This window comes from Hemitrygon akajei, chromosome 23 (genome assembly GCF_048418815.1).
Source record: "Hemitrygon akajei chromosome 23, sHemAka1.3, whole genome shotgun sequence".
Taxonomy (NCBI): Eukaryota; Metazoa; Chordata; class Chondrichthyes; order Myliobatiformes; family Dasyatidae; genus Hemitrygon; species Hemitrygon akajei.
The window spans coordinates 13,746,318-13,773,136 of record NC_133146.1 but is presented as its reverse complement, the minus strand read 5'-3'; the positions used below and the strand labels follow the sequence as shown (position 1 = coordinate 13,773,136).

Sequence of the window (26,819 nt, the reverse complement as noted above, 5' to 3'; positions counted from 1 at the left end):
ACCCGGCAGCGGAAGGAACTGTGGACTTTCCTGGTCCTGGTGCCGGGCCTTGTCTCAAACAGTCAACAATTTCTTCATCCCCCACAGATACTGCTGGACCCACCGAGTTCCTCCAGCAGATTGGGTGTTGCTCCAGATCCCAGTGTCTGCCGTCTCTCGTGACACCATGAGTGAGCGGGGCAGGAGTAGGATGTGCGTGGGTGGGAGTCTTCCTCTCATGGGGAAACATCGACCACTCCTTGGCCTCCATTAATGCTTCTCAGTCCAATGAGATCCCCCAGCAGACAGTTTTATGGCCTTGCAACACAGGCTAGTGCTGTTTCCTCACACCATTTACTGTACCTAAGCATTATATTCTGTGCTTTGTGAAGCAATGTTTTGAGCATCAATAGGGTATAAAGCCCTTCTGCCCCTTCAAGCCACGCTGCCTGAACTACCCTGATTAACCCTAACCTAACCACAGGACAATCTAAAAGGACTAACTAACCAACCTGGTACGTCTCTGGACTGTGGGAGGAAACCAAGAGCACCCGGGGAAACGCGTGTATTCCACGGGGAGAACGTACAGAGACTCCTTACAGAGGGCGGTGGAATTGAACTCCAGAACGCTCCAAGCTGTAGTATCGTCGCACTAACCGCAATGCTACCGTGGCTCTCGAGGATGATTCCGGGAAAGAAAAGGGTCGGTGCGTGATAGCTCTGAGCCAGTATTCGCTGGAGTTTAGAATGATGGGGGGGGTGGGGGGGTGGGTGCGGAAATATCACTGAAACTTATCAAATATTGAAAGGCCCAGACAGAGTGGACGTGCAGAGGATGTTTCCTATAGCGGGAGAGTCTAGGACCAGAGAGCTCAGCCTCAGAATAGAAGGATGGCTCTTTAGGGCAGATTCAGGATGAATTTTCTTAGCCAGAGGGTGGTGAATTTGTGGAATTCATTGTCAAATCCAGAACACATAGGAGCAGAATTCGGCCATCCGATCCACCGAGAAGTCATTGGATATATTTAACGTGGAGTCCAATAGGAACTTGATTACTAAGAATGTGAAAGATCATGGTGAGGAGGCAGGAGAATGGGGTTGAGAGGGATAATAAATCAGCCACGATGGCTTAACAGAAGCGTCTCGATGGGCCAAGTGGCCTGATTCTGCTCCTATGTCATATGGTCTTATTTATCTACACATCATTTAAAACATTCTCTCTTCTTCACAGAACTCCTGCCACTACCTTGCCCACCTGCTTTACCTGTCCACATTTTTCGTATCTTCCTCACAGTTCGTTTCCCCACCTGGATTTGTATCAGAACGGATGGTCTCTCTCACTAGTAGTAACTGCAGACTGCTGGGAGCCCGTCACTGATCACCATGGCTCATTGTGAGTAATCACCAAACAACCTGCTAAACAAATCTACTTACTCCGACTCAGAACGGCAAGGGATTTTACAGAAATTCACAGCCTTCTTGGAGATAATTGCACAGAGCCAAATGATCCTGTCTTAGGGTCTGCTACATTCTAGTTTCCCCAGCCCTGGGGGGAAAAATAAATCTCATTCTCAGCATCTACCGTGGTAACGTAGAGAACAGCACAGTAGTGAGACAGTTAGCGCCACTCTACAGTGCTGGTTGTCAGATCAGGGCTCGATTCCCTGCTGCTGTCTGTAAGGAGTTTCACCCCGTGACTGTGCTTATTTCTTCTGGGTATTCCAGCAACCTCCCACATTCCAAAAAGGTATACAGATAAGGTTACTGAATTGTCACGCCAGATGGTGGTGACACTTGTGGGATGCCCAGCACAATTCTCACTGCTTTGATTTGATGCAGACAACACATTTCTCTGTATGTTTCAATGGATGTGTGATGAAGAAAGCTGATTTTTCTTTCTCTCCCCTGTGACACTTTCTAAGATCGCTAGGGTATGAAACAGTTCAGGCTCCTTGACTACAATATTGTGCCGTAGAAGCTGCCCAACACACCGAGTCCCTCCAGCATTTTGGATTGAGCTTTTCTCTCCCACAGTCTGCACACTGTCTCAAACACTGCCCGACTCTCTCAGACACACCAAAACTCAACTCTTCCTTACCTGGTGTAGCAGGTCAGGCCACTGATCTCGGTTGAATCCCACCCCATCACCCTCCACCGAACCATCCTGGGCCTTTCCCCTCCTCTTACTCAATCTCCAAAGGTGCCTGGGCTTGCTTCTAATCACGTCTGCTGCTCGAGAACAGGAGAAGAGCACCGCCCTCTCATGCAGCCATCCATCCACACACACACACCCTGACCCACAGGATTCAGATGGCTGACTGAAGGGGTCACATTAGCATTTGAATGAATGAAATACACTGAAAGAGGGGCAGAGGAGATTACTACAGCCTCTGCAAGAGAGCAGCGAAAACCCGGAGTTCTGGATTTTGGACTGGAAGTTGGGAAAGACTAGACTTGCACAATCCTGAAAAAAAATCCCAAGCCACTGTAAACCCACTGAATAGCAGCAGTTATGATTTTCACTGTATGCTTTGATGTACATGTGGTAAATACATTTGAATGCAAGAGATTCTGCAGATGCTAGAATTCCTGAGTAACACACACGAAACGCTGGGGGAACTCAGCAGGTCAGGCAGCATCCACAGAAAGGAATATACGGTCCATGTTTTGAGCTGAAACCCTTCATCAGGACTGGAAATGAATAAAAGCAGGGGGGAGGGGAGGTTAAAAGTACAAGCTAGGTGAGAGGTGAAACTGGGTGCCCGGGGGAAGAGGGGATGAGGTGAGAAACTGGCAGGTGATAAGTGGAAAAGGTAAACGGGCTGGAGAAGAAAGAATCTGATAGGAGAGTGGACCAATGGAGAAAGGGAAGGGGGAGGTGCACGGGAGGGGGATGTGATAAGCAGGTGACAAGAAGGAAAAAAGGGGAGAGGGGGAGGAATTATCGGAAGTTGGAGAAATCGATGTTCAGCCATCAGGTTGGAGGCTACCCAGATGGAAATTGAGGTGTTGCTCCTCCAACCGGAGAGTGGACTCAGCGTGGCCACTCCTGAATCTGAGTGAGCAGGATCTCTCCTAATGTAGAAAACAGGAGCTGCCTCGCACACAAACATCCAACAGCAATGAAATAATAAGCAGATCATATTTTTCGCAGTCAGCAGAGAGCATATGTTGGAGTGAATTAGAGTAGAGAATGGAACAGAAATTTTAATATAAATTTGGATAGAAACTATCTACAGAATGTCAGTCACAAACAAGAGAAAATCTGCAGCTGCTGGGAATCCGAGCAACACACACACAATGCTGGAGGAAATCAACAGGCCAAGCAGCATCTGTGGAGAAAAGTACAGTTGACATTTCAGGCCGAAACGTCGACTGTAATTTTTTCCATAGATGCTGCCTGGCCTGCTGAGTTCCTCCAGCATTTTGTGTGTTTTTACAGAATGTTCTGTAGATGGAACGGTTCCCATCCTGAACTGACCAAGTTGGAAATGAGCAACCACAACATGAGGGAAGAGCTGCAGTGACGGGAGGGCGAGCAGGCCTGGGGAGACTGACACCAGGAGGCCGCACTGATCTGGTGAGTGAGCCTGCTGAGCACCACCCAGACCCCTGAGTGCTGTGGCTTGGGGGGGGGGGGGGTTACTGAGAGGGAAACAGGGTTGGGGGGCTGGAATGTCCCATCCCCACCTGTCAGAAGGTACATACCACCCTGCAGCAGTTGGCAAATCCGCCCCCATCTGCTCCACCGGGTCTCCCAAAAACTCGCTCGTACGTATGGGGTGCCCATAACTGGGCACTTGTAACCCAGAAAGTGCATTAGAGTAGCCCTGTTCTGTCTAATCTAATGTGCCCATTTACGGCATTTGTACTATCAATGACAGTACTATCTTGGCAGGGTCCTGGATTGCTCTAGTCAAAGTCACAGTCAAGTTCACCGTCTGAGGCACCAGTGCGTGGTGCTGAAACGTGCAGTGGAAGACTTACTTTCAGCAGCATCCCAGGCACAGAAGCAACAATCACAAATTAAACGGAAATTATGTGAGAAAGAACACAATTAGAATAAAAAAATAAAGAAAAACTAAATTCAAACCACAAAGCAACACACTCAAAGTCTACTTCTAACTCTGGAGTGTGATCTCAATCGTGAAATACTGGAGTTTAGGAGAATGGAGGGGGGAAGGGATCTCATTGAAACCCCTCAAATATCGAAAAGCCTCGAGCAAGTGGATTTGCAGAGGATGCTTCCTCCAGTAGGGGAGTCCAGGACCAGAGGGCACAGCCTCACAATACAAGGATGGCTGTTAGAACAGAGATGAGGAAGAATTTCTTTTGCCAGTTGAATCCGTGGAATCCATTGCCACAGACTGCTGTGAAGTCACTGGGAATATTTATTGTTTAGCTTGGGTGTCAAAGGCTATGGGAGGAAGGCAGGAGAATGGGGTCGAGAGGGATGATGGAAAGGTGGAGCAGACTTGATGGCTGAATTTTGCTCCTGTCTTATGGTCTAACTTTCCACCTTAGGATCATAAAATCCATACTGTACACTCCCTCACTGTAAAATGTTTATTTCTTGCTGTACAAATACCTCCATGGTCCCATCCTCACTGTCTCAGTAGTGTTCCGCTACAGTTAGCAGGGCGGCCCAGTGACACAGCGGGTATGCTGCAGCCTCATTGCCCCAGCGACCAGGGTTCAGTTGTCTGGCGCTGTCTGCGTGGAGTCTGCACTTCCGCCCTATGATTCAGGTTCATTTATTCATCACACACATATCAAAACATACTGTGAAATGTAAGTCCTAGCGAAGGGTCTCTGCCCGAAACGTCGATAGCGCTTCTCCTATAGATGCTGCCTGGCCTGCTGTGTTCCACCAGCATTTTGTGTGTGTTGTTGTTTGAATTTCCAGCATCTGCAGATTTCCTCGTGTTTGCTCAGTGGAATGTATTGTTCGCGTTAACAACCAACACCATACAAACCTGCGCTGGGGGCAACCTGCAAGCGTTGCCGCCCGCTCCTGCGCCAACAAAGCTTGCCCACAAACAACAACAACACAACAAGGGTCACCGCACCCTCCGGGCAACATGTCAGGCGCACGTTGTTCAGCAGAACACCACAAGCAGCAGCAGCAGCAGAACTGGCCGCTCTCCTACCCTCCCACACACCAACCAACGAGGTGCTCCGGTTTCTACCCACGTCCAAAGGGGTGACTGTAGATCAGTTATCCCTAGTGGAGGCAAGCAGGAGGGCAAGTGTGAGAGAGAGCACATTGCAAGGTTGTGGGGGATACAAGGTGAGGTAGAAGCAGATCAAAGAGATTGTTCTGCTTGGAGCAATGTCGGCAAGACCACGGAAGTGACCATTCTGGTTTAGGAGCCTGGTGAATGGACCATGGTGGATGGATCGAGCTGGGGATGGGTGTTCGATATGGTGGTTAGGGAGGAACTATGTGGAGGGGACATAAAAGAGAGGGGAAACCTAGTTGGAACAGTAGAAGTGAGAATCGAACACAGTTGGTTACCTGAAATTGTAAAAATTCAACGTTCTTACAGTTGAGTTGTGGGCTGCTCAAGGGGAACATGAAGTGCTGTTGTTTATACTGAAACCTGCCTGGCCAACAGAAACTGTCTTCGTAGTTTAGAAGGCCAGGGTCCTTTGATCAATGAGAGCTCGCCCTTTGCACACTGGCAGAGTTATACAATGAGCCAGAGTCGAACTGTAGTGCTCAGCTGGCAAGATAAGAGCAAACGCTCTGAGTGATAACAGCTCAGACCTAGCACGCCCCAGGTTTCCTGGTTACCGTGAGGAGGAGGGAACTTGTTGGATTGCCCAGACGGTCTAGGGCGTAGGTCCTTTGCCCATCACCTTCCAGCTTCCCCTCCCACCATCTTCTATTCTGACTTCTTCCCCCTTCCTTTCCAGTCCTGATGAAGGGGTCTCTGCCTGAAATACTGAGTTCTTTCACCATTTTGTGCGCGTTACTCTGGATTTCCTGCATCTGCAGAATCTCGTGTCTACACTTCCCACTGCCTAGGTATAGCAGTCAACATTATCGTAGACCCACCCACCACAGACATTCACAAACAGGAGGAAATCTGCAGATGCTGGAACTTCCGAGCAACACACACAGAATGCTGGAGGAACTCAGCAGGCCGGGCAGCATCTATGGAAAAGAGTGAACAGTCGCCATTTCAGGCCAAGGCCCTTCAGCAGGACCCGAAACGTTGACTGTACTCTTTTCCAGAGACGCTGCCCGGCCTGCTGAGTTTCTCCAGCATTTTGAGTGTGTTGCCACCACAGTCTTTCTTCCTTTTCTTCTCTCCCACCAGGCAGAAGATACAAAAACCTGAAAGCACATAACTCCAGGCTCAAGGGTAGCTTCTACCCCACTGTTATATAACTACTGAATATATAACAGTAGGTTAGGAGCTGTCCTTGGGCCTGGTGGAACATGCTTTAAATGGTTCCTCTGTACAACAAAATGGACAGGACCTCACAAACCATCTTATCATGATCCTTGCACTGCAATTTCTCTGTAAATCTTCATTGACATTATAGACAATAGACAATAGGTGCAGAAGTGGACCATTCGGCCCTTCGAGCCTGCACCGCCATTTTGAGATCATGGCTGATCAATTCCTATCAATACCCGGTTCCTGCCTTGTCCCCATATCCCTTGATTCCCCTATCCATAAGATACCTATCTAGCTCCTTCTTGAAAGCATCCAGAGAATTGGCCTCCACTACCTTCCGAGGCAGTGCATTCCAGACCCCCACAACTCTCTGGGAGAAGAAGTTTTTCCTTAACTCTGTCCTAAATGACCTACCCCTTATTCTCAAACCATGCCCTCTGGTACTGGACTCTCCCAGCATCTGGAACATATTTCCTGCCTCTATCTTGTCCAATCCCTTAATAATCTTATATGTTTCAATCAGATCCCCTCTCAATCTCCTTAATTCCAGCGTGTACAAGCCCAGTCTCTCTAACCTCTCTGCGTAAGACAGTCCAGACATCCCAGGAATTAACCTCGTGAATCTACACTGCACTTCCTCTATAGCCAGGATGTCCTTCCTTAACCCTGGAGACATTGTTTTGCCTTGTTGAGCTCAACACTCTATATAAAGATTTGATCAGTACGAACGACGTGCAAGGCAAGGTTTTCACTGTCCCTCGGTACACGTGACAATAATAAACCCATTCCAATTGGTGACGAGCTACGTTAGGGTGAAGGTGCTCCAATAGTGCCACTGGAGAAGGATTTCCTGCAGTCAGACCCAATGAGGGGTGGCAGAGGCTAGCACATCACCATGACAGTGCCGGTGACCCGGGTTCAATTCCCGCTGCTGCCTGTAAGGAGCTTGTATGTTCTCCCTGTGTGGGCTTCCTTGGGAAGCTCCGGTTTCCTCCCACTTTCCGGTTAGTAGGTTAATTGGTCAGAGCAGGCTCACTACCCTGGAAGGGCCTGTTACCAAACTGTATCCCTAAATAAAATAAAAATTAAATAACTGAGGGCTGATGATTCATCTCCTGTGTGGAACTCAAGACCTCAATCCTACCCTAGCACTCAAACACTTAGAGCCACAGATACCGTAGATACTACACAGGAATGGGCTCTTTGGCCCCTCCAATCTGCACTGACCATCAACCTTCCACTTACGTTCTTCTGACCCAAATCCATTTTCATCTCCCCCCATTCCCATCCACTCCCCACTCATCGGCACACCAGGCACGATTTATAGTAGGAAAAACTAACCTACTGACCCTTACGCAAACGTGAGCAGACATTTTCCCACTGAGGTTGGGCGAGACGAGAACTAGGGGTCATGGGTTAAGGGTGAAAGGTGAAATGTTTAAGGGGAACATGAGGGGTAGGTCTCCACTCAGAGGCTGGTGCGAGTGTGGATTGAGCTGCCAGTAGAAGAGGTGGATGTGGGATTGATTTCAGAGAGGTGGAGGGGTCCAGGTGTAGGTTGATTGAACAAGATCATACTAGATGGGCCAAAGGGCCGATTTCGGTGCTGTGGTGCTCTATGACTCTATGCCTTTGGGACGTGGGAGGAAGTGTGCAAACTCCACAGAGACAGGGCCTGAAGTCGGATTTGAACCTACGAGGTGCAAGGCAGTGTTTGTCCTAGCTGTTTCACTGTGCTGTCCTGTTGGCTATTGGCACCCTGGCCATAAAATCTCTCAAAATCGCCCTGGGGGTATTGGCACCCAGCCTTCCCATTCCAACTGTCCCAGGCATTCCTATCTTCTTCCACCTCATCACTGGTCGTTGTTCCTTTGGCATTCCACCAAACAAAACCACCTCGCCCATAGTAACACACAAAAAAAACTGCTAGCACTGCAAATCTGAAATAAAAACAAAACCTCTCTGGCTACAGGTCTTTTCTCTGCCCTTTCCCCCACCTCCCTCCTCCCTCTTTGTTAAATTTAGAGTCATAGACAGCATGGGAACAGGCCCTTCTGCCCATCTTATCCATGCTGCCTACCTGAGCCAGCCCCATTTGGAAGCGTTTGGGCCACGTTCCTCTCGCAAACCTTTCCTATCTGTACGGTTGGCACGGCAGAGTGCCGGTTAGCGCAAAGACTTACAGCTCCAGCAACCACCACTGGGGGTTCAATTCCCGCCCCTGTCCTGTGAGGAGTCTGTACATTCTCCCCTTGACCGCCTGGGTTTCCTGCGGGTGCTCCAGTTTGCTTGGGTTAGAATTAGTAAATTGTGGGCTTGCTATGTTCACGGCGGAAACATGGCCACACTTGAGAGCTGCCGTCACCCCCCCACCCCCCCCAGTACATTTTGATTGCTGATGGAAAAGACGCATTTCACTCCATGTTACAAATAGAACAAATCTAAATAAAAAATTACAGATCTTCTCTCTGCTGTTCCATCTTAAATTTAGAATTATAGAATTCTGCAGCATGAAACAGGCCCTTCGTTTATGCCAACACAACCACTGACCTGAGCTGGTCCCTATTTGCCAGCATTTGGCCCACGTCCCTCTAAACTAGGGGGTCCCCAACCTACCATTAACCGAGGGGTCTGTGTACCCCAGGTTGAGAACTCCCACTCCAAGCCTTCTCCGTGTTCCTACTTCCTACAGAAGTGGTGAATTGTTCTCTCTTGAACAGAGGCTGGGGGGTGGGGAGGGGGGCGGGAATCTGACAGAAAAGAATTCTGAGACAGTTGGAATCTTTTACCTCAGGGCAGTAATGCCAAACACTAGAGAACCTGTGCTTAAGATGAGAGGGGACAGGATTTAAAGATGAATGGGGACAGGATTTCCATTTAAACACAGAGTGAAATGTAAGTGTCTAGAAGGGGCCGCCAGAGGCAGATCCAGTAGTGGGGTTTGAAAAGTTTTTCGGCAGACACACGAACGTGCAGAGATATGGATCATGTACAGGCTCCTTTTTAGCACTCAGAGGAAACCCTGGTGGTCACAGAGAGAACACAGAAACTCCTTACAGACAGCAGCAGGAATATTGCCCCGCTTGGCGATTGCAGGTGCTATTCACCCCCTGCATGGCCAATGGGTGAACTGGCTTCTGTATATTACTCTTGGATGGCAGAAAAATCAAACAAGATCTTTCGGACAGGTGAGAGAAAAGCTTTCAGACCGGTCATGATGTTGCAGCTATATAGGACCGTGGTCAGACCCCACTTGGAGTACTGTGCTCAGTTCTGGTCGCCTCACTACAGGAAGGATGTGGAAATCATAGAAAGGGTGCAGAGGAGATTTACAAGGATGTTGCCTGGATTGGGGAGCATGCCTAATGCAAATAGGTTGAGTGAATACAGCCTTTCTCCCTTGAAGCAACAGAGGATGAGAGGTGACCTGATAGGTGTGTGTGAATGAGAGGTGACCTGATAGAGGTGTGTGAATGAGAGGTGACCTGATAGAGATGTGTGAATGAGAGGTGACCTGATAGAGGCTTTGTGTGGATAGTCAGAGGCTTTTCCCCAGGGCAGAAATGGCTAACACAAGAGAGCACAGTTTTAACGTGCTTGGAAGTAGGTACAGAGGAGATATCGGGGTAGTTGGTTTTTTTTAAACGTAGAGAGTGGTGAGTGCGTGGAATGGGCTGCTGGCGGCATTGGATACAATAGGGTCTTTTAAGAGACTCCTGGACAGGTATATGGAGCTTAGAAAAAGAGGGCTATGGGTAACTCTAGGTAATTTCTCAGGTAAGGACATGTTCAGCACAGCTTTGTGGGCTGAAGGGCCTGTATTGTGCTGTAGGCTTTCTATTTCTATTTGTAGAACGACAGAAAGGGAAATTCATCTCTAACCTTCTAGCTTGTACTCCTTCAACACGTGTCCTCCTTCAGCTCAGTGTTCAGCACAATCATACCCTCAGTTCTAATAAACATGCTCCAAAATCTGAGCCTCTGTACCTCTCTCTGCAACTGGATCCTCAACTTCCTCACTGGGATATCACAGTCTGTGCAGATCAGAAATAACATTGCTTCCTCACGGACAATCAACACTGGCACACCTCAAGGATGCGTGTTCGCCCACTACTCTACTCTCTCTACACCCATGACTCCATGGCTAGCAACAGCTCAAATGCCACCTACAATTTTGCCAATGACACAACTATTTTTGGCAGAACTTCAAATGGTGATGAGGAGGCGTACAGGAGTGAGCTAGATCAGCTCGTTGAGAGGAGCTGCAGCAACAACCTTCCACTCAATATCAGTAAGGCCAAGGAATTGACTGTACAATTCAGGAAGGGTAAATCGAGGGAACACACACAAGTCATCATCGAGGGATAAGAAGTGGAAAAGGTTGAACAATCTCAAGTTCCTGGGTGTCAACATCTCTGAGGATCTATCCTGTACCCAGCATAATATCACAAGTACAAAGAAGGCACAACAGTGGCTATCCTTAGGAGTTGGTGAAGATCCGGCGCGATATCTAAAACTTTGACTAACTTGTATATTTGTGCACTGGAGAGTATACTGATTGGTTGCATCACAGCCTGGTATGGAAACACCGATTCCCTCGAACAGAAAATCCTCCATAAAGTAGTGGATATGGCCCAGTCCATCTTGAGTAAAGCCCTCCCCACCATTGAGCATATCTACATGGAGCAGCGTCAGGTAAACAGCATCCATCATCAGGAGCCCCCACCACAAAGGACATACAACTCGTCTCACTGCTGCCATAGGGCATGAGGTCCAGGAGCCTTAGGTCCCACACCACCTGGTTCAGGGATAGTTATTACCTCTTGAGCAACAGGTTTTTGAACCAGAGGGGATAACTTCACTGAATTGTTCCCACAACCTATGGTCTCACTTTCAAGGACTCTGAACCTCATGTTCTTGATATTTATTTATTTTTCTTTTGTATTTACACAGTTCGATATCTTTTGCATATTGGTTGTTTGTCCACCTAGTTGGGTGTGGTCTTTTATTGATTTTATTGTCTTTCTTGGACATACTGTGAATGACCACAAGGAAACAAATCCCAGGGTTGTATATGGTGACATATATGTACTTCGATAATAAACTTACTTTGAACTTTTGATATTTCATTAGGGGTCTGAGGAGATTTGGTATGTCACCAAAAGGTTCTCACAGATGTACCATGGCGAGCATTCTAACTGGTTGCATCACCATCTGGTATGGAGGGGCCACTACACAGGATCGGAAAATGCTGCAGTAAGTTGTAAACTCAGCCAGCTCCATCACAGGTACTAGCCTCTCCACCTTCAAAGGCGATGCCTCAAAAAGGCAGCCTCCATCACTGAGGACCCTCATCATCCAGGACATGCCCTCTTCTCATTGCAACCATCAAGGAGGCGGTAGGGGGGCTTGAAATGGATCCTCAATTTCCTCACTCGTAGACACCAGTTAGTTCGAACTGGCAACATTTCCTCTATAACCTCTCTCAGCACGGGTGCTCCAGTATGACTCTGGAGCCGTGCTTAGCCTCACAGTCGTAATTGTGAAGCGAGTACAGTGTGCTTAGCCCCTTCTCCGCTCACTTTACAATTACGACTGTGAGGTTAAGCACAGTTCCAATGTCATATTTAAGTTTGCTGAAGACACCACTATTGTTTTTTTAAACAAAACATTCCATGTCTCTCAATCTTTCACAAATGTTTCCATTACGGTCTGTACATTTCCACACTCTTAGCCACCCACGTGGCACCGTTGTTTCATATTTACATCCTGTTGTTGAGGGGTCGAGTTGCAGGGAGCTTACCCCCTCAACAACGGTATGTAAATATGAAACAACAGATTGCCACGTGGGTGGCTAAGAGTGTGGAGGGGCATACACCCCACCACCCTACCCCTCAACTTCCGCGGGAGAAGAACTCTAAACTGTGGTCCTTCCCCACCAGGCCCTTGCGGTGGCTGCACTGAGTTTGAGTGCGTCCCTCAGCACGTACTCCTGCAGCCGGGAATGTGCCAGTCGGCAGCATTCCCCCACGGACATCTCCGTGTGCTGGTAGACCATCGAGTTTCGGGCCGACCAAAGAGCGTCTTTCACTGAGTGGATGATCTGCCAGCAGCACCGGATGTTGTTCATCAGCACTATTGCTGATTGAATCAAAGGTGGCAATGACATTCTACAGAGGCGTGGTTGAGAGTGTGCATCACAACCTGGTACTCCAGCTGCAGTGCTGCCGACAAAAAAGCCTTGTAGAGGGGGGTTAGGGGAACAGAGAAGGTTATTGGGGTCTCCCTACCTTCTGTCCAAGACCTCTTTCAGAGTCGATGCCTCCAGAAGACACGGTACATCATTAAAGACCCCTCACACCCTCTCCATGAACCGTTTGTGCTTCTGCCATCAGGCAAACATTACAGGAGCATCAAAACAAAAACCACAAGGCTACTAAACAGCTTCCTCCCACAGGCAGTCAGACTTCTAAATAGCTGCTCTACCTGACTCTGCTTTGGACACTTATAACTTGTTTTTAACTGACATGTCGCTGTTGTGTTTTACTACTTATTGTTATGTTTATTATTTAGTGTTGCGTTTGTTATGTTATGATTGCACTGCTCCTGGGAAACGCTGTCTCATTCTGCCCTGCAGAGCTGATGTACGGTTAGAATGACAATGAAGTTTTTGGATCTTGAATCAGCATTTAGGAGGGAGAATGTCAACTTGGCTGAGTGGTGTCACAACAACCACCTTTCACTCAAAACAACACGCACAAAATGCTGGAGGAACTCAGCAGACCAGGCAGCATCTATGGAAAAAAGTACAGTTGACATTTCAGGCCAAAATCTTTTGGCAGGACTTTTTTTTTTCGAGCTTTGATTTCTAACATCTGCAGATTTTTTGTTGTGATTGGATAACCTTTCACTCAGTATCAGCAAGACCAAGGAACTGACTACAGACTCCAGGAGGAGGCAACCGGAGGCCCACGAGCCAGTCCTTATCAGGGGATCAGAGACCGAGACAGTCAGTAATTTTAAATTCTTTGACGTTATCATTCCTGGGCGTGGCACGTAAGTGCTATTACGAAGAAAGCACAGTAGTGCCTCTACTTCCTTAGAAGTTTTTGAAGATTTGACACGTCATTTAAAACTTTGACAAACTTCAACAGACATGTGGTGGAGAGTATATTGACTGGTTATATCACAGCCTGGTATGAAAACACCAATGCTCTTGAAAGGAAAATCCTACAAAAAGTGGTGGATAAGTGCTCCCCACCATTGAGCACATATATGGAGTGCTGTCACAGGAAAGCATCTGCCAAGAGCATTTGCTTTTTGCTACTGCTGTCAGGAAGGAAGTACAGGAGCCTCAGGACTCACACCACCAGGTTCAGGAACAGTTATTACCCTCCATCCATCAGGTATTTGAACCAGAGGGGATAACTTCACTCCACTTGTCCCACCATCTCATGTTCTCAATATTTATTGCTTATTTATTTATTATTATTCTTTCTTTCTTTTTGTATTTGCACAGTTTGTTAACTTTTGCACACTGGTTGAACACCGAAGTTGATGCAGTCTTTTACTGACTCTATTATGATTATTATTATTATATTACGGATTTATTGAGTATCCCTGCAAGAAAATAAATCTCAGTGGTGAGATATATGGTGACATATGCAGCATGTAGTTTGGTAGTAAATTTACTTTCAAGGACTCTACAACTCATGTACTCGATATTGATCTATTCATTTATTAATTAGTACTTTTGTTGCACGTTGGTTGCTTGTCTGTCCTGTTGGGGCAGTGCTTCATTAATTCTATTGTGTTCCTTGTATTTGCTGAGTGTGCCCACAGGAAAATGAATCTCAGGGTTGTACAGGGTGACATATATGTACTTTGATTATAAGTTTATGTTGAAGACATGCACTCAACACTTCAGCAACAGATTCTTTCCTCCCCCAGCAGATTTCTCGGTGGATTACGAGGCCATGAAACAGTCCTACCGAAAGGTTTCGTCCCGAAATGTTGACTGTACTCCCCCCCACAGATGCTGCCTGGCCTGCTGAGTTCCTCCAGCATTTTGTGTGTGTTGCTCGGCTTTCCAGCATCTGCAGGTTCTCTCTTGTAAATGAACCCATGACCACTGTTTGTTTTCCTCTCTTTTTGTGCCACTTTTTAAAAATACATACCTATTGCAATTTATAGTTTTTTATTATGCATCGCAACGCACTGCTGCCACAAACAACAAATTTCACGACTAATTCCAGTGATATCAGAGCTGACTCTAGATTCCCCACCTCCTGCCTTCTTATTCTGGCGCTCTCCCTCGTCCTTTCCAGACTCGATGAAGGGTCTCAGACCAAAATGCCACCAGTTTATTCATTTCCATAGATACTGCCTGACCTGCTGAGTTGCTCCAGCAGTTTGTGTTTCTGTTGCATGGGGTTGCTTTTCCCGGGAGCTGACATGGAGCGAATGGGCCAAATGGACATAGGACACAAGTTTTCTTTATTGTTTTGGAGGGGGAGGGGGCGGAGAAGAGCCAGGGAACCATCCTGGGAGAGCGACCTCAATGAGCTTGATGTGGGTATTCGATTTCAGCTGCTTTAAGACTCTTGTGAAACACCCCCCGTCTCACATTGCAGTGTCGAAGGGGCGTGTAAAGAAACAACGAGTGGCATTCATTTCCTCCTTTGTGGGAGGGAGAGAGAGAGAAAGAGAGCAGTGGGAGACTGGGCCACAAGAAATGAATTGTACCTGGTTACCTGGTGAATAGTAACGACAGGAACGAGGCTCGGCGACATCGGGCTCAGGTTTCTGCAGGAGGCTAAACTGCATTCCGCAGGTTGGGCCGCCTCAGCGCACAGTCACCCCACTCTGACCACAGCACAGAAACTCGCACTGACCCCTTGCTGGAGCCTACCGGTGAATCCTCCCGCTCCCTTCCCAGGAAATCGCACCGGAACTCCACATTTTTGTTTCGCTCCCCACCCAGTGTGTTTCCACCCCTTTCCCAGTCCTGAAGTCAGACGGTGGGCGGCATAGCGTTGAGTGCAACGCTCGGCAGGAAGACTGGGGTTCGATTCCCGCTGCTGTCTGTAAGGAGTTAATACATCCTCCCGGTTTCCTCCCACATTCCAAAGACGTACGGGGTGCCGGTTAGTAAGTTGTGGGCATGCTACGCTGGGGCTGGAAGCACTTGTGGACTGCCCCCAGAACAATCCTTGCTGATTTGATTTGATACAAATGATGTATTTCACTGTATGTTTCAACGCACGTGACGAATAAAACTCATCTGTATCTCTAAAACGCACGCAGCCTTTCTCCCTGGGGTTCAGGGAATCCAGAACTAGGAGGCATCGGTTTAAGGTGAGAGGCGGGAGATTTAATAGGGAGCTGAGGGACAACTTTTCCAGCAACAGGACGAGTGCTCAGTACGTGGAGATGTAAGAGATTCCGAAAATCTGATCAACACACGCAAAAACGCTGGAGGAACTGAGCGGGTCGGGTGGCAACTATGGTGGGGAATAAACTGTCAACGCTCCAGTCCAAGCCCTCTCATTGGGAATGGAAAGGAAGAGGGCAGAAGTCAGACTGCGAGTCCAGGCGGGGGGTACAAATCACCCCTCCCCTTGCCCCAGCAGACACAGCTTCTGCTACAGAGCGGAGCACTGACCAGACGCTCTGATGCAGGACCGTGGGAGGGCGGCTGCCAGCGCTCACACCTTTCACATGGGACAACAACTGAGCCCCCCCCCCCCCCATTTCCACTCTCAGCCATAAACTCACCCCCACGGTTTCTGCCAAAGCTGCTATCGTCCCAACCTCGCAGTCTGCTTGCAACAGTTAGCACCGAAACACCAGGCACAATCTGCTTGCCAAAACCTGCCGTTTATATATCGCCAGCAAAACTTTCACGGCACCTTCAGACATTAAAGACTACCCAACAAGATGCGGAGGGTGTAGAATACTGACCAAAATGTTCCTCAGAGGGCTCTGAGGAGCAAAGCAAGGAAGGGGAAGCAGTGTAGCGTAAGGAGTTACAGTGTCAGTAACCCGGGTTCAATTCTGACACTGTTGGTTATGGAGTTTGTACATTCTCCCTGTGACCTCATGGGCTTCTTCTGGACATCCGGTGTCCTCCCGCATTCCAAAAACAGGCGGGCTTGTACAGCAAGTTCTGGGCATGCTATGTTGGTGCCAGAAACCTGATGACACTTGCCAGCTTGTCTGGGCACGTATTCGAATGGCGACTAACACAAATGACACATTTCACTTTTCGACGTACATGTGATAAGTCAAGCTCACCTTACAGGAGGTTTGGGAAGGGGCAGGGAGAAATCCCCACGTTTGGAGATCCAATCCAACGGTCAAACAAGCCAAACCAGGAGTGTCCGAGAGCCCAGAACAGTAGGCCAGGAGATCCCGGGAGGAAAAGTTTGGAGGATGAGGAGGGGTGAGGGGTTTGTAGACAAAGCTAGGATTTTTTAAAAATAAGATTTCTTTTATCAAGGAGCAAACGTAATGGCAATGGGCAAATGGAGCAGTCAGTGCATTAGGGTAGCGACAGGAGATTTTTCAGTAAGGTGAGGCCTTTCAAAAGCAAAACCTTCCTGGTTCACTGGGGGGGGGGGGGGGAGTGTCTTTAAAATCAGAGCGGTGGAATCTTTAATGGGTAGCACAGAGGATTAAGTATCTTAGCTTACCAGAAACGATGGAGGGAACTCAACCACAAATTATTACGAGAGGGAGAGAGGGAGAGAGATAAGAGCTAACCCTCACCTTGAACCTGCTGCCGTCTGAACGTTAGCTCACTGTGTCGGAAGGTGCTGGGAGCTGTCCTGCGGTACAGGCTGTTCCTGGTCAGTGATCCCATCTCGACACCCCGAGATTGCCGATACTGCCGAGATTCCTGGCACTCCCAGTCCTGCATACTGAGCGAACAGTACGGAGAGAGCTGACCCAGGAGCACGGTGCCTTTCATAGTCCAGCTGGGAGACCCCCCAGTGGGCAGTGGGGCTAACTCTCTCCCACCCACTGCCAACCCCTACTACAGCACCCTCTCAAGGGCAGCAGAGGGGCAGGGAGAGGAAGTAGACTCTCAGACAGTGCCAACGAAACACCAGCTCCTTCGAATGAGTCAAGGGCTTGGGCTGGGCTGAAGGAAAATAAACAGGTGTTTCAGGAAGGAAAGATGAAGGCTCCTCCTCTCCAAACTCAGCTCACAGTGGGCAGTGATATCAGTGCAGACTCGGTGTTCACACACTGTCGCAGACTCACCGTGGAAACTTAACCTCAACTCAGGCATACGAGAGCCGGGTGACTCTCTGTCCACTGATTGGCTGATCAATGACCCCTGGAGTGAGTAAAGGATTAATCAGCTTTGCCCAGTGCAGAACACAAACAAGATTAGAGAGGGTGGTGCAGCAAGAAACAAAAGTAAGAGAGAGAGAGAGAGAGAGAGAGAGAGAGAGAGAGAGAGAGAGCGTGAGTGTGAGAGAGAGAGATACACAGAGAAATACAGAGAGAGATATACACAGAAAGAAATACAGAGATATACAGAAAGAGAAATACAGAGAGAGATACACAGAGAAATAGAGATACACAGAAAGAGAAATACAGAGATATATACACAGAAAGAAATACAGAGATATACAGAAAGAGAAATACAGAGAGAGAAATACAGAGAGAGAGAGAGATACACAGAGAAATACAGAGATACACAGAAAGAGAAATACAGAGAGAGATATATACACAGAAAGAAATACAGAGATATACACATAAAGAGATAGGGAGAGACAGGCAGGAGAGAGGCAGAAGTGGAGGAGGGGTGGGCAGACATGACTATCAGATTGACGAGCAGACGGGTGGGAACAGAGCTGGTTGGTAGATGGAATCAGAGGAGGGGTGGGTGGAAATGATAGGGAGGTTGGACAACACGGGAGATGGATGAAAAGAGTGAAAAAAGTTGTTGTTGAAGAGTGGCCCCTCTGCCCATCGGGGTCGTTGCTTAGGTCCTTCGCGGGGGCGGGGTGAGTCTGGGACAGTGAAGCTCCAGTCTGCACACACGTACACACAGGAGCCCCACCTCCTGCCAAATTTCCCAAAACCTGCCCAACCAAGTCACCTTTGCCATCCTCTGGTAGTTTATATGACGGCCTGGTATGTGTGCAGTGTGCAGGAACGCAAGAGGCTGCAGATTTGCGTACGTAGCCAGCTCTGCCCATCAACTCATGACACAAAATGCCCACAATAATAAACCTGATTGTGAGACCCTTCATCCACAACATTAATGCAGAGGGTGAAAGGTTATGGCCCCAAAACTATACCTCCCCGGCAGCGTTTTCCTAAAAAGAAACCCCTTCTGCCCACTCTCTGATTTCTGCTCGTCAGCTAATTTTCTCTCCATGCTAGTAGCTTGCTGCCAACACTCCGTTTAAAAACCCTGCGTCTAACTCAGCGGCAGCTGGTTCCACAGACTGGCAACACAACTTGTCGATGGTACGTACAGCGACGGTGCAGGAAGAATGAACGTTCAGGTCGTTGTCAGTAAAAGGGGCTGCTCTGCTCTGTAAGGGAGAGGTCTTGTGTAGCTCGGAGCTTTAGCTTACCTTGAGCTTGGAACTCTTCTTCCGGAGCCGCGATGTTGGAGGAGTAGAGTTCCGGGTTTTCTGTGGTCCCTGAAGTCTGGCTGTCCCGGAATGCAGAGCTCGGGGAATCGTGGGTCTGCGTCTCAAGGTCCCAGTCCATCTCAGTCGGCAGGTGAGGGGAGAAGCCACGGCCACAGAGAGCTTGCCTGTGAACCCCGTGCCCCTCTCGGAGAGAGCCGGAAGCATCCGGAACCGGAGCAGGGCGCCTGGGGTGGGCGAGCTCGCCCCTGCGGGGAGGGGGCAGGGGTGCGGGTCGGGAGGGGCGGAGGGAGGAGGTGGGGGTGAGGGGGCGGGGAGGGGCGGGCCTGGATGCTCGGGGAGGGGCCGAAGCGCGGCCGGAGCCCCTGGCCACGTCCTGCTCGGTGCTGAAGTCCGAGATGGAGAAACGGCGATGGACGGGCCGGGCGACCTGTGACCTGGGGGCCGGGATGCTGCGGCCGAACTCCTCGATCTGCTCCGACAACTTGGCGTCCAGGTCCCACCTGGGGGGAGGGGACCTGCCTGTGGGGGATGGCGCCGGGATCCATCCGTTGTCGCGCGGGACAGGGCTGGGAAACGCCGGATGCACGGAAGAGCTGCTCATCATCACCTCTGACCCCTGCTGACCAGGGAAGTCCTGCCCCTCTGACAATGGCTGGCCCCAGCAGCCCAATCCTTGCTGATCCCAGGAGCCCCACCCCACTGAATCCTGACCTTTGGAGCCCAACCCCTCTGACCCTTGCTGACCCTGGGAGCCCCGCTGCTCTGACCCCTCTTGACCCTGGGAGCTCCACCCTTCGGACTCGAACTGACCATGGGGGCCCCGTCCCTCCTCAGCTAGGGCTTCGGGACAAGCAGACACCGCCGGCAGGGATGGGAGACGGGGTGCCCCAACCAATCCTGGACCGGCCGCAGGACCCAGCTGACCGGCACTGGCACCTGTCTCACCCCTCGGCCCCGGCCTGGCCTCCAGGCTCGGAGGCTCTCCGCTGCCGCCCTGCAGCCTGACGAAGCGTAGTGGGAAAATCCCAGTCCTGCCAGCCAAGGTGCCTTGCAGCCAACCATCCTCCAGTGTTGCCGTGATCCGAATCCTATCCCCCTTGGAAAAGTCCAGCTCTTCCGCCTCCAGTGCTTGGAAGTCATACATGGCCACACCATAGAGAGCTGACCTGGTGGGATCTTCTGGGGCCTCAGGAAACTCGTCCTCAGCTGGGACATCCTGTCCCTCACTTTCCTTCTCTACCTCCTCAACTGGGACCTCCAGCCTCTCTACCTTGTCCTCCACTTCCCCATCCTCAAAGCCTGTGGTCTTGAGTGACTGCAGAGGCCCCATAAGCTCCACAAACCCCTCGGGGAAGATGCCCCTCCTGCCGTCCAGCTCCCCCTCGAACCAGCCGGGCTCCGGCACCCCCACAATGGTGATGACGTCCCCCTCGGCAAAGTCCAGCTCCTCGGGCATCTGAGCGGACAGCCCCATCAGGGCCCGGGCCCGGCCCAGGGCGTAAGGCGGCAGCTCACCCAGCGGCTTGTGGGAGTGCTGGCGGGCATGCGTGGACAGGTGCAGTTCTCGCGTGCAGGAGGCGGGGAAGGCTCCCCTCGAGCCCCAGGAGGTGCGGCCCCGGAGCCAGTGTCCATCCAGGGAGTCCTCCACAACCACTATGTCACCTGTGGAAGGAGAGAGAGGGGGCAAGGGGAGAGGAGGGGAGGGAGGGAAAGGAGAGACAGGGGAGGTAGGAGAAGTGAGGAGGGGAGGGAGGGGAGGGGAGGTAGGGAAGGTGAGGAGCAGAAAATGGAAGGATTGAGGCATGAAAAGAAGAGGTTGAGAGGTATGGAGGGACAAAGTAAGACAAGGGAGGTTGAGAAAGAAAGTAAGAGGAAACAGGCATATTGAGGAGTGTGGTGGGCAGTGAGGAGAGGGAAGGAAGGGTAGAGGGAGCAAAGCAGGTAGAGGGGGAGGCAGTGAGAAGACGAAGGGAGTGAGGAGGTAGCGGGTGAGAGGCGGCGATGGGGTGGAGGGGGCATGCAGGAAGCAATTAGAGGAGTGGAGGGGGGAGAATGGGACAGGAGGTGAGGAAGGAGCGGGGGGGGGGGGGGTAAGAGAAAGACAGGAATGGTGAGCCAATAGGATATTAGAGCCAAATTACTTAATGGAAGCAATTAAACTGTAGGCCACTCCGGTGAAGGGACTGGTTTCCCTCGCCACAATGGTCCAGTACCATTCAACTCCTCCACCCTCTCACCAGAGTGCTCCCAACCCCACAACCCTCCCGCTGCTCCTTCCACCAGTCATTTCAAGCCTCTGATCCCATTCTCTGAGAGAAACAGGAAGGACCCGTTTTACCGCCAGGCCCTCATGATTTTACACACCTCCTTTCATTTATTTCTCAGTGCCTTGTGTCCCAAAAGAAAGCAGTTCCAGCTTATCCAGGGCTTTCTCCAAGTAATGATCTTCCACAAGAGTTGGGGCGGGAGTGGCATCCCATTTCCTTCGAATCTGCTCCTCTTTCCTGCGGAGATGCTCTCCCCTGGCCTTTACCATCCCAGATCAGTCATTTCATTTGGAGATACTGCACAGCAGACGGCCTCAAAGTCAGCAAGACCAAGGGTGTGATTACAGACTTCAGTAAGGGGAAGTCAAAGGAACATACACCGGTCTTCATTAAGGGGTCAGCATTGGAAAGGGTGAGCCTAACCACCTTCTTCCCCCTCAAATGTTAGAAAAGTACGTGCCACCAGGCTCAAGGACAGCTTCTAGTTGTTATCAGACTCTTGAAAGGACCCCTCACACACTTTAGAGATGAACTCTTGATCTCCCATGTTATATGATTGAATGGTCCCCCAATACAGTAAAATAGGCTCTTGTCCTCACAGTCTACCTTGTACGGCAATGCCATTATCAACTGCCTGCAATGCCCTCTCTCCATAACTCTAACTCTTTATTCTCTTTGTGTTCATTCATTCCTTCATTATGTGCCGTGTCGTGTGACGTGGGCCATCATGGTTTCGACTGTAATTGCCCTGGGCAAATTTTTCCACAGAGTAGTTTACCACTTCCTTCTTCTGGGCAGAGTCTTTACAAGATGGATGACCCCAGCCATTACCAATACTCTTCAGACGCACCACCTGCTTCCATGGCTCTACGTGACCCTGATCGGGGAGGGGGGCATCTAAGCAGGGGCTACACATTGCCCAAGGGTGACTTGCAGCCTAGCAGAGGGAAGGAGCGCCTTACACCTCCTTTGGTAGAGACATATCTCCACCCACCACCCACCACCCACTTCTGTATATTAGCTGATATTAAATAATCTGTACTGAGGACACACAAAACAAGGCTTTTCACTGTACCTCATAAACCAAGGTACCGGTTTAGCGGAGGCATGGACAGGGCTCTCAGTCATCCCAAGGTGGTGAGAGGTGTCGCAGAAGATTCAATTTTATTTATCACGTGTACACTGAAACATGCAGTGAGATGTGTCATTTGTGTTAACAGCCAACACAACCCAAAGGTGTGTTGGGGGGCAGCCCACAGGGGTTGCCACTCATTCTGGCACCGAGTAGCATGACCACAGGGCTCGGCAGAACAACACAGAACGCAGCAATCAACAGAACAGCAGCACAACAAATCCCGTTCCTCCCTCCCAACTACCCATGCATATGCACACTTTAGAAGTTCCTGCTCTATGTGGTATCTTCCAGGAATGAAAGGGTTAACACGTGAGGAGCGTTTGACGGCTCTGGGCTTGTGCTCGCTGGAGTTTAAAAGAACGTTGGGGGGGGAGGTAAATCTCATTGATAGAGAATATTGAAAGATCTAGATAGAGTGGATGTGGAGAAGATGTTTCCTGTAATGGGGGTGTCTAGAGCTAGAGGACACAGCCTCAGAATAAGCACATCCCTTTAGAACAGAGATGGGGAGGAATCTCTTTAGCTAGAAGGTAATGAATTTGTGGAATCCATTGCCACAGATGGCTGTGGAGGCCAAGTTATTGGGTATATTTAAAACAGAGGTTGATACATTCTTGATTAGTAAGGGCAAAGGTTATGGGGAAAAGTCAAGTGAATGGAGTTGAGAGGGATAATAATCAGCCATGTCAGAACAGAATCGATGGGCCAAATGGCCTAATCCTGCCCATATGGCTTATGATCTAACTAGCTGCTGATTGCCTTGAGGAAAATAGGGACACGATCTGCAAAAGGCCAAGCCTCCAGTATCACCACGGTGCATTGAGTACACTCTGTGAGAGCCACCCCACCAACGAACTACGTGCAAAGTAAACGGGCCACAAATGTGGGGTGGGGGGGGGGGGGGAAGAGGTGGATGAAGAAGGGCCAAGTAAACAGATGCCACCTGGATCTCAATGACTGGGCCATCTGCAGGATGAGAGTGCACATGGTCTAGGTATTCCAATACAACTATCCCCCACCCAAACCCACTTCATCCATCTTCATTGCCTTCCCCCACCCGGACTAATTCACACACCACTACACCTCCACCCCTTACATCTGGTACCATATGCCACGCACCTTTCCTCTAATGGTTCCCATTCACACTTCGTCAATCGAAGGAATGAATGCTTTCTAAAGCAGAAGTGAATTCGTATGTGTCACTGAATCTAACTTAAAAGTTACTGTAAATCGAGCGACATAGACAACAACAGTTTCACTTCCTGATGAGCTCAGTGCCTTCCATCTTCATTTTGAACATCAAAAGATGCAGGAATTGTTATGAGCTCCCACAGCCGTTGATGATCCTGTGATTTCTGTCTCCAAGGCCGAAGTCTTCCGGGTGAAGCCTCGAATAGCACCCAGACCAGACTGAGTATTGAGGGCCAGTGCTAATCAACTGGCTGGGGAGTTCCCTGACATCTTTAACCTCTCGCTTTGGCAGTCTGAGTTATCCTACCTGCTTCAAGCAGGCTTCAGTTACACTGGCGTCTAAGAAGATCGTGGTAACCTGCCTCAACGACTATCATCCAGTATCATTTGCATCTACAGTGATGAAGAGCTTTGAGAGGTTGGTGATGAAACTTATCAAGTGCTGCCTGAGAAGCAACTTGAATCTGCTCCAATTTGCAGAGCACCAGGTCCACAGCAGATGCCATCTCATTCCCTCTTCACTCAGCCCTGGAACATCTCAACAGCAAAGATGCATGCATCACGATGCTCTTAATAGAATACAGCTTGGCATACAATACTATCATCTCCTCAACACTAATCAGTAAGTGTCAAGACGTTGGCCTCCATACCTCCTTTTACAACTGGATCCTTGGTTTCTGCACTTGCAGACCCCAGCCAGTATGGATTGGCAACAACATCTCCTCCACGATCTCCACCAGCAAACCTGAGCTCTCTGCCTTACTCATTTCACACTTATGACTGAGAGGCTAAGCACAGCTCCAGTGCTATATTCAAGTTTGCTGATGATATCACTGAATTAAAGGCGGTGACAGATCAATAGGGAGATTGTAAATCTGGCTGAGTGATGTCATAACAACCACCTCGCACGCAATGGAGCTGATTATTGACTTCAGGAGAACGCAGCCACAGGTCTAAGAGCTCGTTCTCTTTAGAGGATCAGCTGCTTCAAATTCTTTGGTGTTATTATTTCAGAGGACCTGTCCTGGGCCCAGCACCTAAGAACAATTACGAAGAAGGTACGCAGTGCTTCCACTTCCTCAGGAGTTCGAGCAAATTCATCTAAAATTTTGACAAACATCTATGAACGTGTAATGGACAGTATACTGACTGGCTGCATCACAGCCTGGTACTGAAACACCAATGACCTTGAATGAAAAATCCTATAAAAAAATATAGTTATAACCCTCTCACCAGGATCGTATGCAAAAAACTTGGCCGATAGCTACCTCTGCTAACAGCCATGTGACTCAGCGGTGAGGAGGCTACCCTTCACAAACAATATACATCCATGGTCAGTATGATTCGGATTCAACCAAACAGGGACATCACTATGTTCCAAATAAAGATACCTCGATTTGAGCGAATGCTGTGTAAATACTGCCCATGCACAATTATCGGTCAGCGAGAAGTAACAGATTGTACAGATAACAGATTATAAATAAAGTATATTTGCTAAGTATATCAGCTTTATCAAACAGTTATTAGGAGAAATAAATGAAAGAAAAGGAGAAAAAATGAAAGAGCTCATTACAGTTAGACCTGTCTAAATGTGCACATGAAAGCTGGAGTTCGTCTCTTTCAAAGCTGGGTATAGCCGTTACTCATGGTTCTGGACCCATGGCCTGCATGAAAACACCAGTCACAATCTGAACTTCCCTTGAACGATATATATATCTCACACACACACACACACACACACACGTACTGATCCTTCCTCCTTGGGGCCATTGTTCTGCACAAAGCACTTCTTGTAACGGGGTCTCTCCTTGCCGTGGCATTCTGCGGCATCTTCCATCCTGTCCTGCTCTGCAGCTCCCGCCAAAAGGGCCACGGACCAGAGTCACAAATCTCTCTCACGCACGTTCTCCAGATCCCACCATCCTGCTTGGCTGGCACGACATTCTCAAGTTGAATAGCAGGGCTTGTTATCTCAGCCAGAACCAGAACATTCTGCCAGTTTGCAGAAACTGCTAAAAATGAAATATCTGCAATATAGCAGTAGGAATTTAATCAGGGCATTACATAGTCAACATGGCCCAGTCCGTCACAGGTAGAGCCCTCACACCACAGAGCACATCTACATGAAACGTTGCTGCAAGAAAGCAGCATCTATCATCAGGGATTCCCATCACCCAGGCCATGCTCTCTTCTCACTTCTGCCATCAAGAAGGTGGTACAGGAGCCTCAGGCTCACACCACCACGTTCAGTCACAGTCATTACCTCTCAACCATCAGGCCCTTGAACCAAAGTAGATAACTTCACTCGCCTCATCATTAAATCGTTCCCACAACCCAAGGACTCACTTTCAAGGACTCTTCATCTCATGTTCTCAATATTTATTAATCATTGTTATTTTATCCTTTTTGTATTTGCAGTTTGTCTGGCTGAACCACAGGTTGTGGTTTCTGGTTGACTCTATTACGGTTATTATTCTATTATAGAGTTTTTACGCATGGCAGCAAGAAAATAAAGCTCAAGGTGGTATATGGTGACATAAATATACTTTGATAAATATACTCAGAGGGTGGAGTAAAGTCAAGATGGCGCTAAGCGGCAACTCCTTTGCTTGCATCTTCGGAAACAGCTCGATTTCTATCTTTGATATCTCTTTTTTCCCTTTTCAAGGTTCTTTTGAAGACCCTGACCCGGAGTTACAGTCTGACTTTGGTTCTTTGTGGGAATGGGACCCGACCTCAGGGCCTCATGGCCGGCTGCTTTTCGATATTCCAAGGACGCGGCCTGGAAGACGGGCGCGCCTTCAGGCTGCCGGATTTTCGTGGCTCTGGGGGGGCTGATTCGAGGCCGGTGCCCCTAACTGAGGTGTCGCAGGGGGACATCAGGAGCAGGGGGTTAGCTGCTGGGGGGTTGTGTGCCCAGAGACCTGAGCCTTTCTGGGGCTGACTCTCTGGGCACAGAGCTCGGAAACAGCGAAGCAACAGACTTTTAACGTCATAAATCAGCAAGTTGTTATGTCCGCCCTCTCGCTGTGGAACACCTCCTGTACCCTCATTGGGGAGAGAAAACTTGTGGTGTGTCAAATTACCAGGTGAACGAGTAGTCTTTGGAGTACTGCATGCCCGTGTCTTTACTGATGCTTTGCTGCAGGCTTGAATGCTCGGTGGGGGGAGCCGATGCTTTTTTGCTGGTGTGGGGGGGGGGTGGTTGTTGCTTTGC

General features: G+C 49.3%; 2 protein-coding genes across 6 annotated transcripts in view; both read right to left on the bottom strand.

The window, feature by feature from the left end:
* LOC140715166 (dynamin-binding protein-like) overlaps positions 1 to 19,280 on the bottom strand; it is a 63,328-nt gene extending 44,048 nt beyond the window's left edge. The window contains exon 1 of one of the 5 annotated variants that reach the window (XM_073026964.1): positions 18,989 to 19,280. In XM_073026964.1, coding sequence (XP_072883065.1) covers positions 18,989 to 19,127 — 139 coding nt within the window. In that variant the 5' untranslated portion in view covers positions 19,128 to 19,280. Of the gene's footprint in view, positions 1 to 2,077; positions 2,141 to 17,159; positions 17,682 to 18,988 lie in introns of those variants that run through there. The other 4 variants (XM_073026961.1, XM_073026962.1, XM_073026960.1 and 1 more) reach the window with 4 other exon arrangements.
* Positions 19,129 to 26,819, bottom strand: part of LOC140715330 (dynamin-binding protein-like) — a 63,749-nt gene continuing 56,058 nt past the window's right edge. Inside the window, exons 4-5 of the mRNA XM_073027380.1 lie at positions 19,329 to 20,671; positions 19,129 to 19,254 (exon numbers count right to left, since the gene is read on the bottom strand). Of these exons, the coding sequence (XP_072883481.1) occupies positions 19,129 to 19,254; positions 19,329 to 20,671 (1,469 nt within the window). The remainder of the gene's footprint in view (positions 19,255 to 19,328; positions 20,672 to 26,819) is intronic.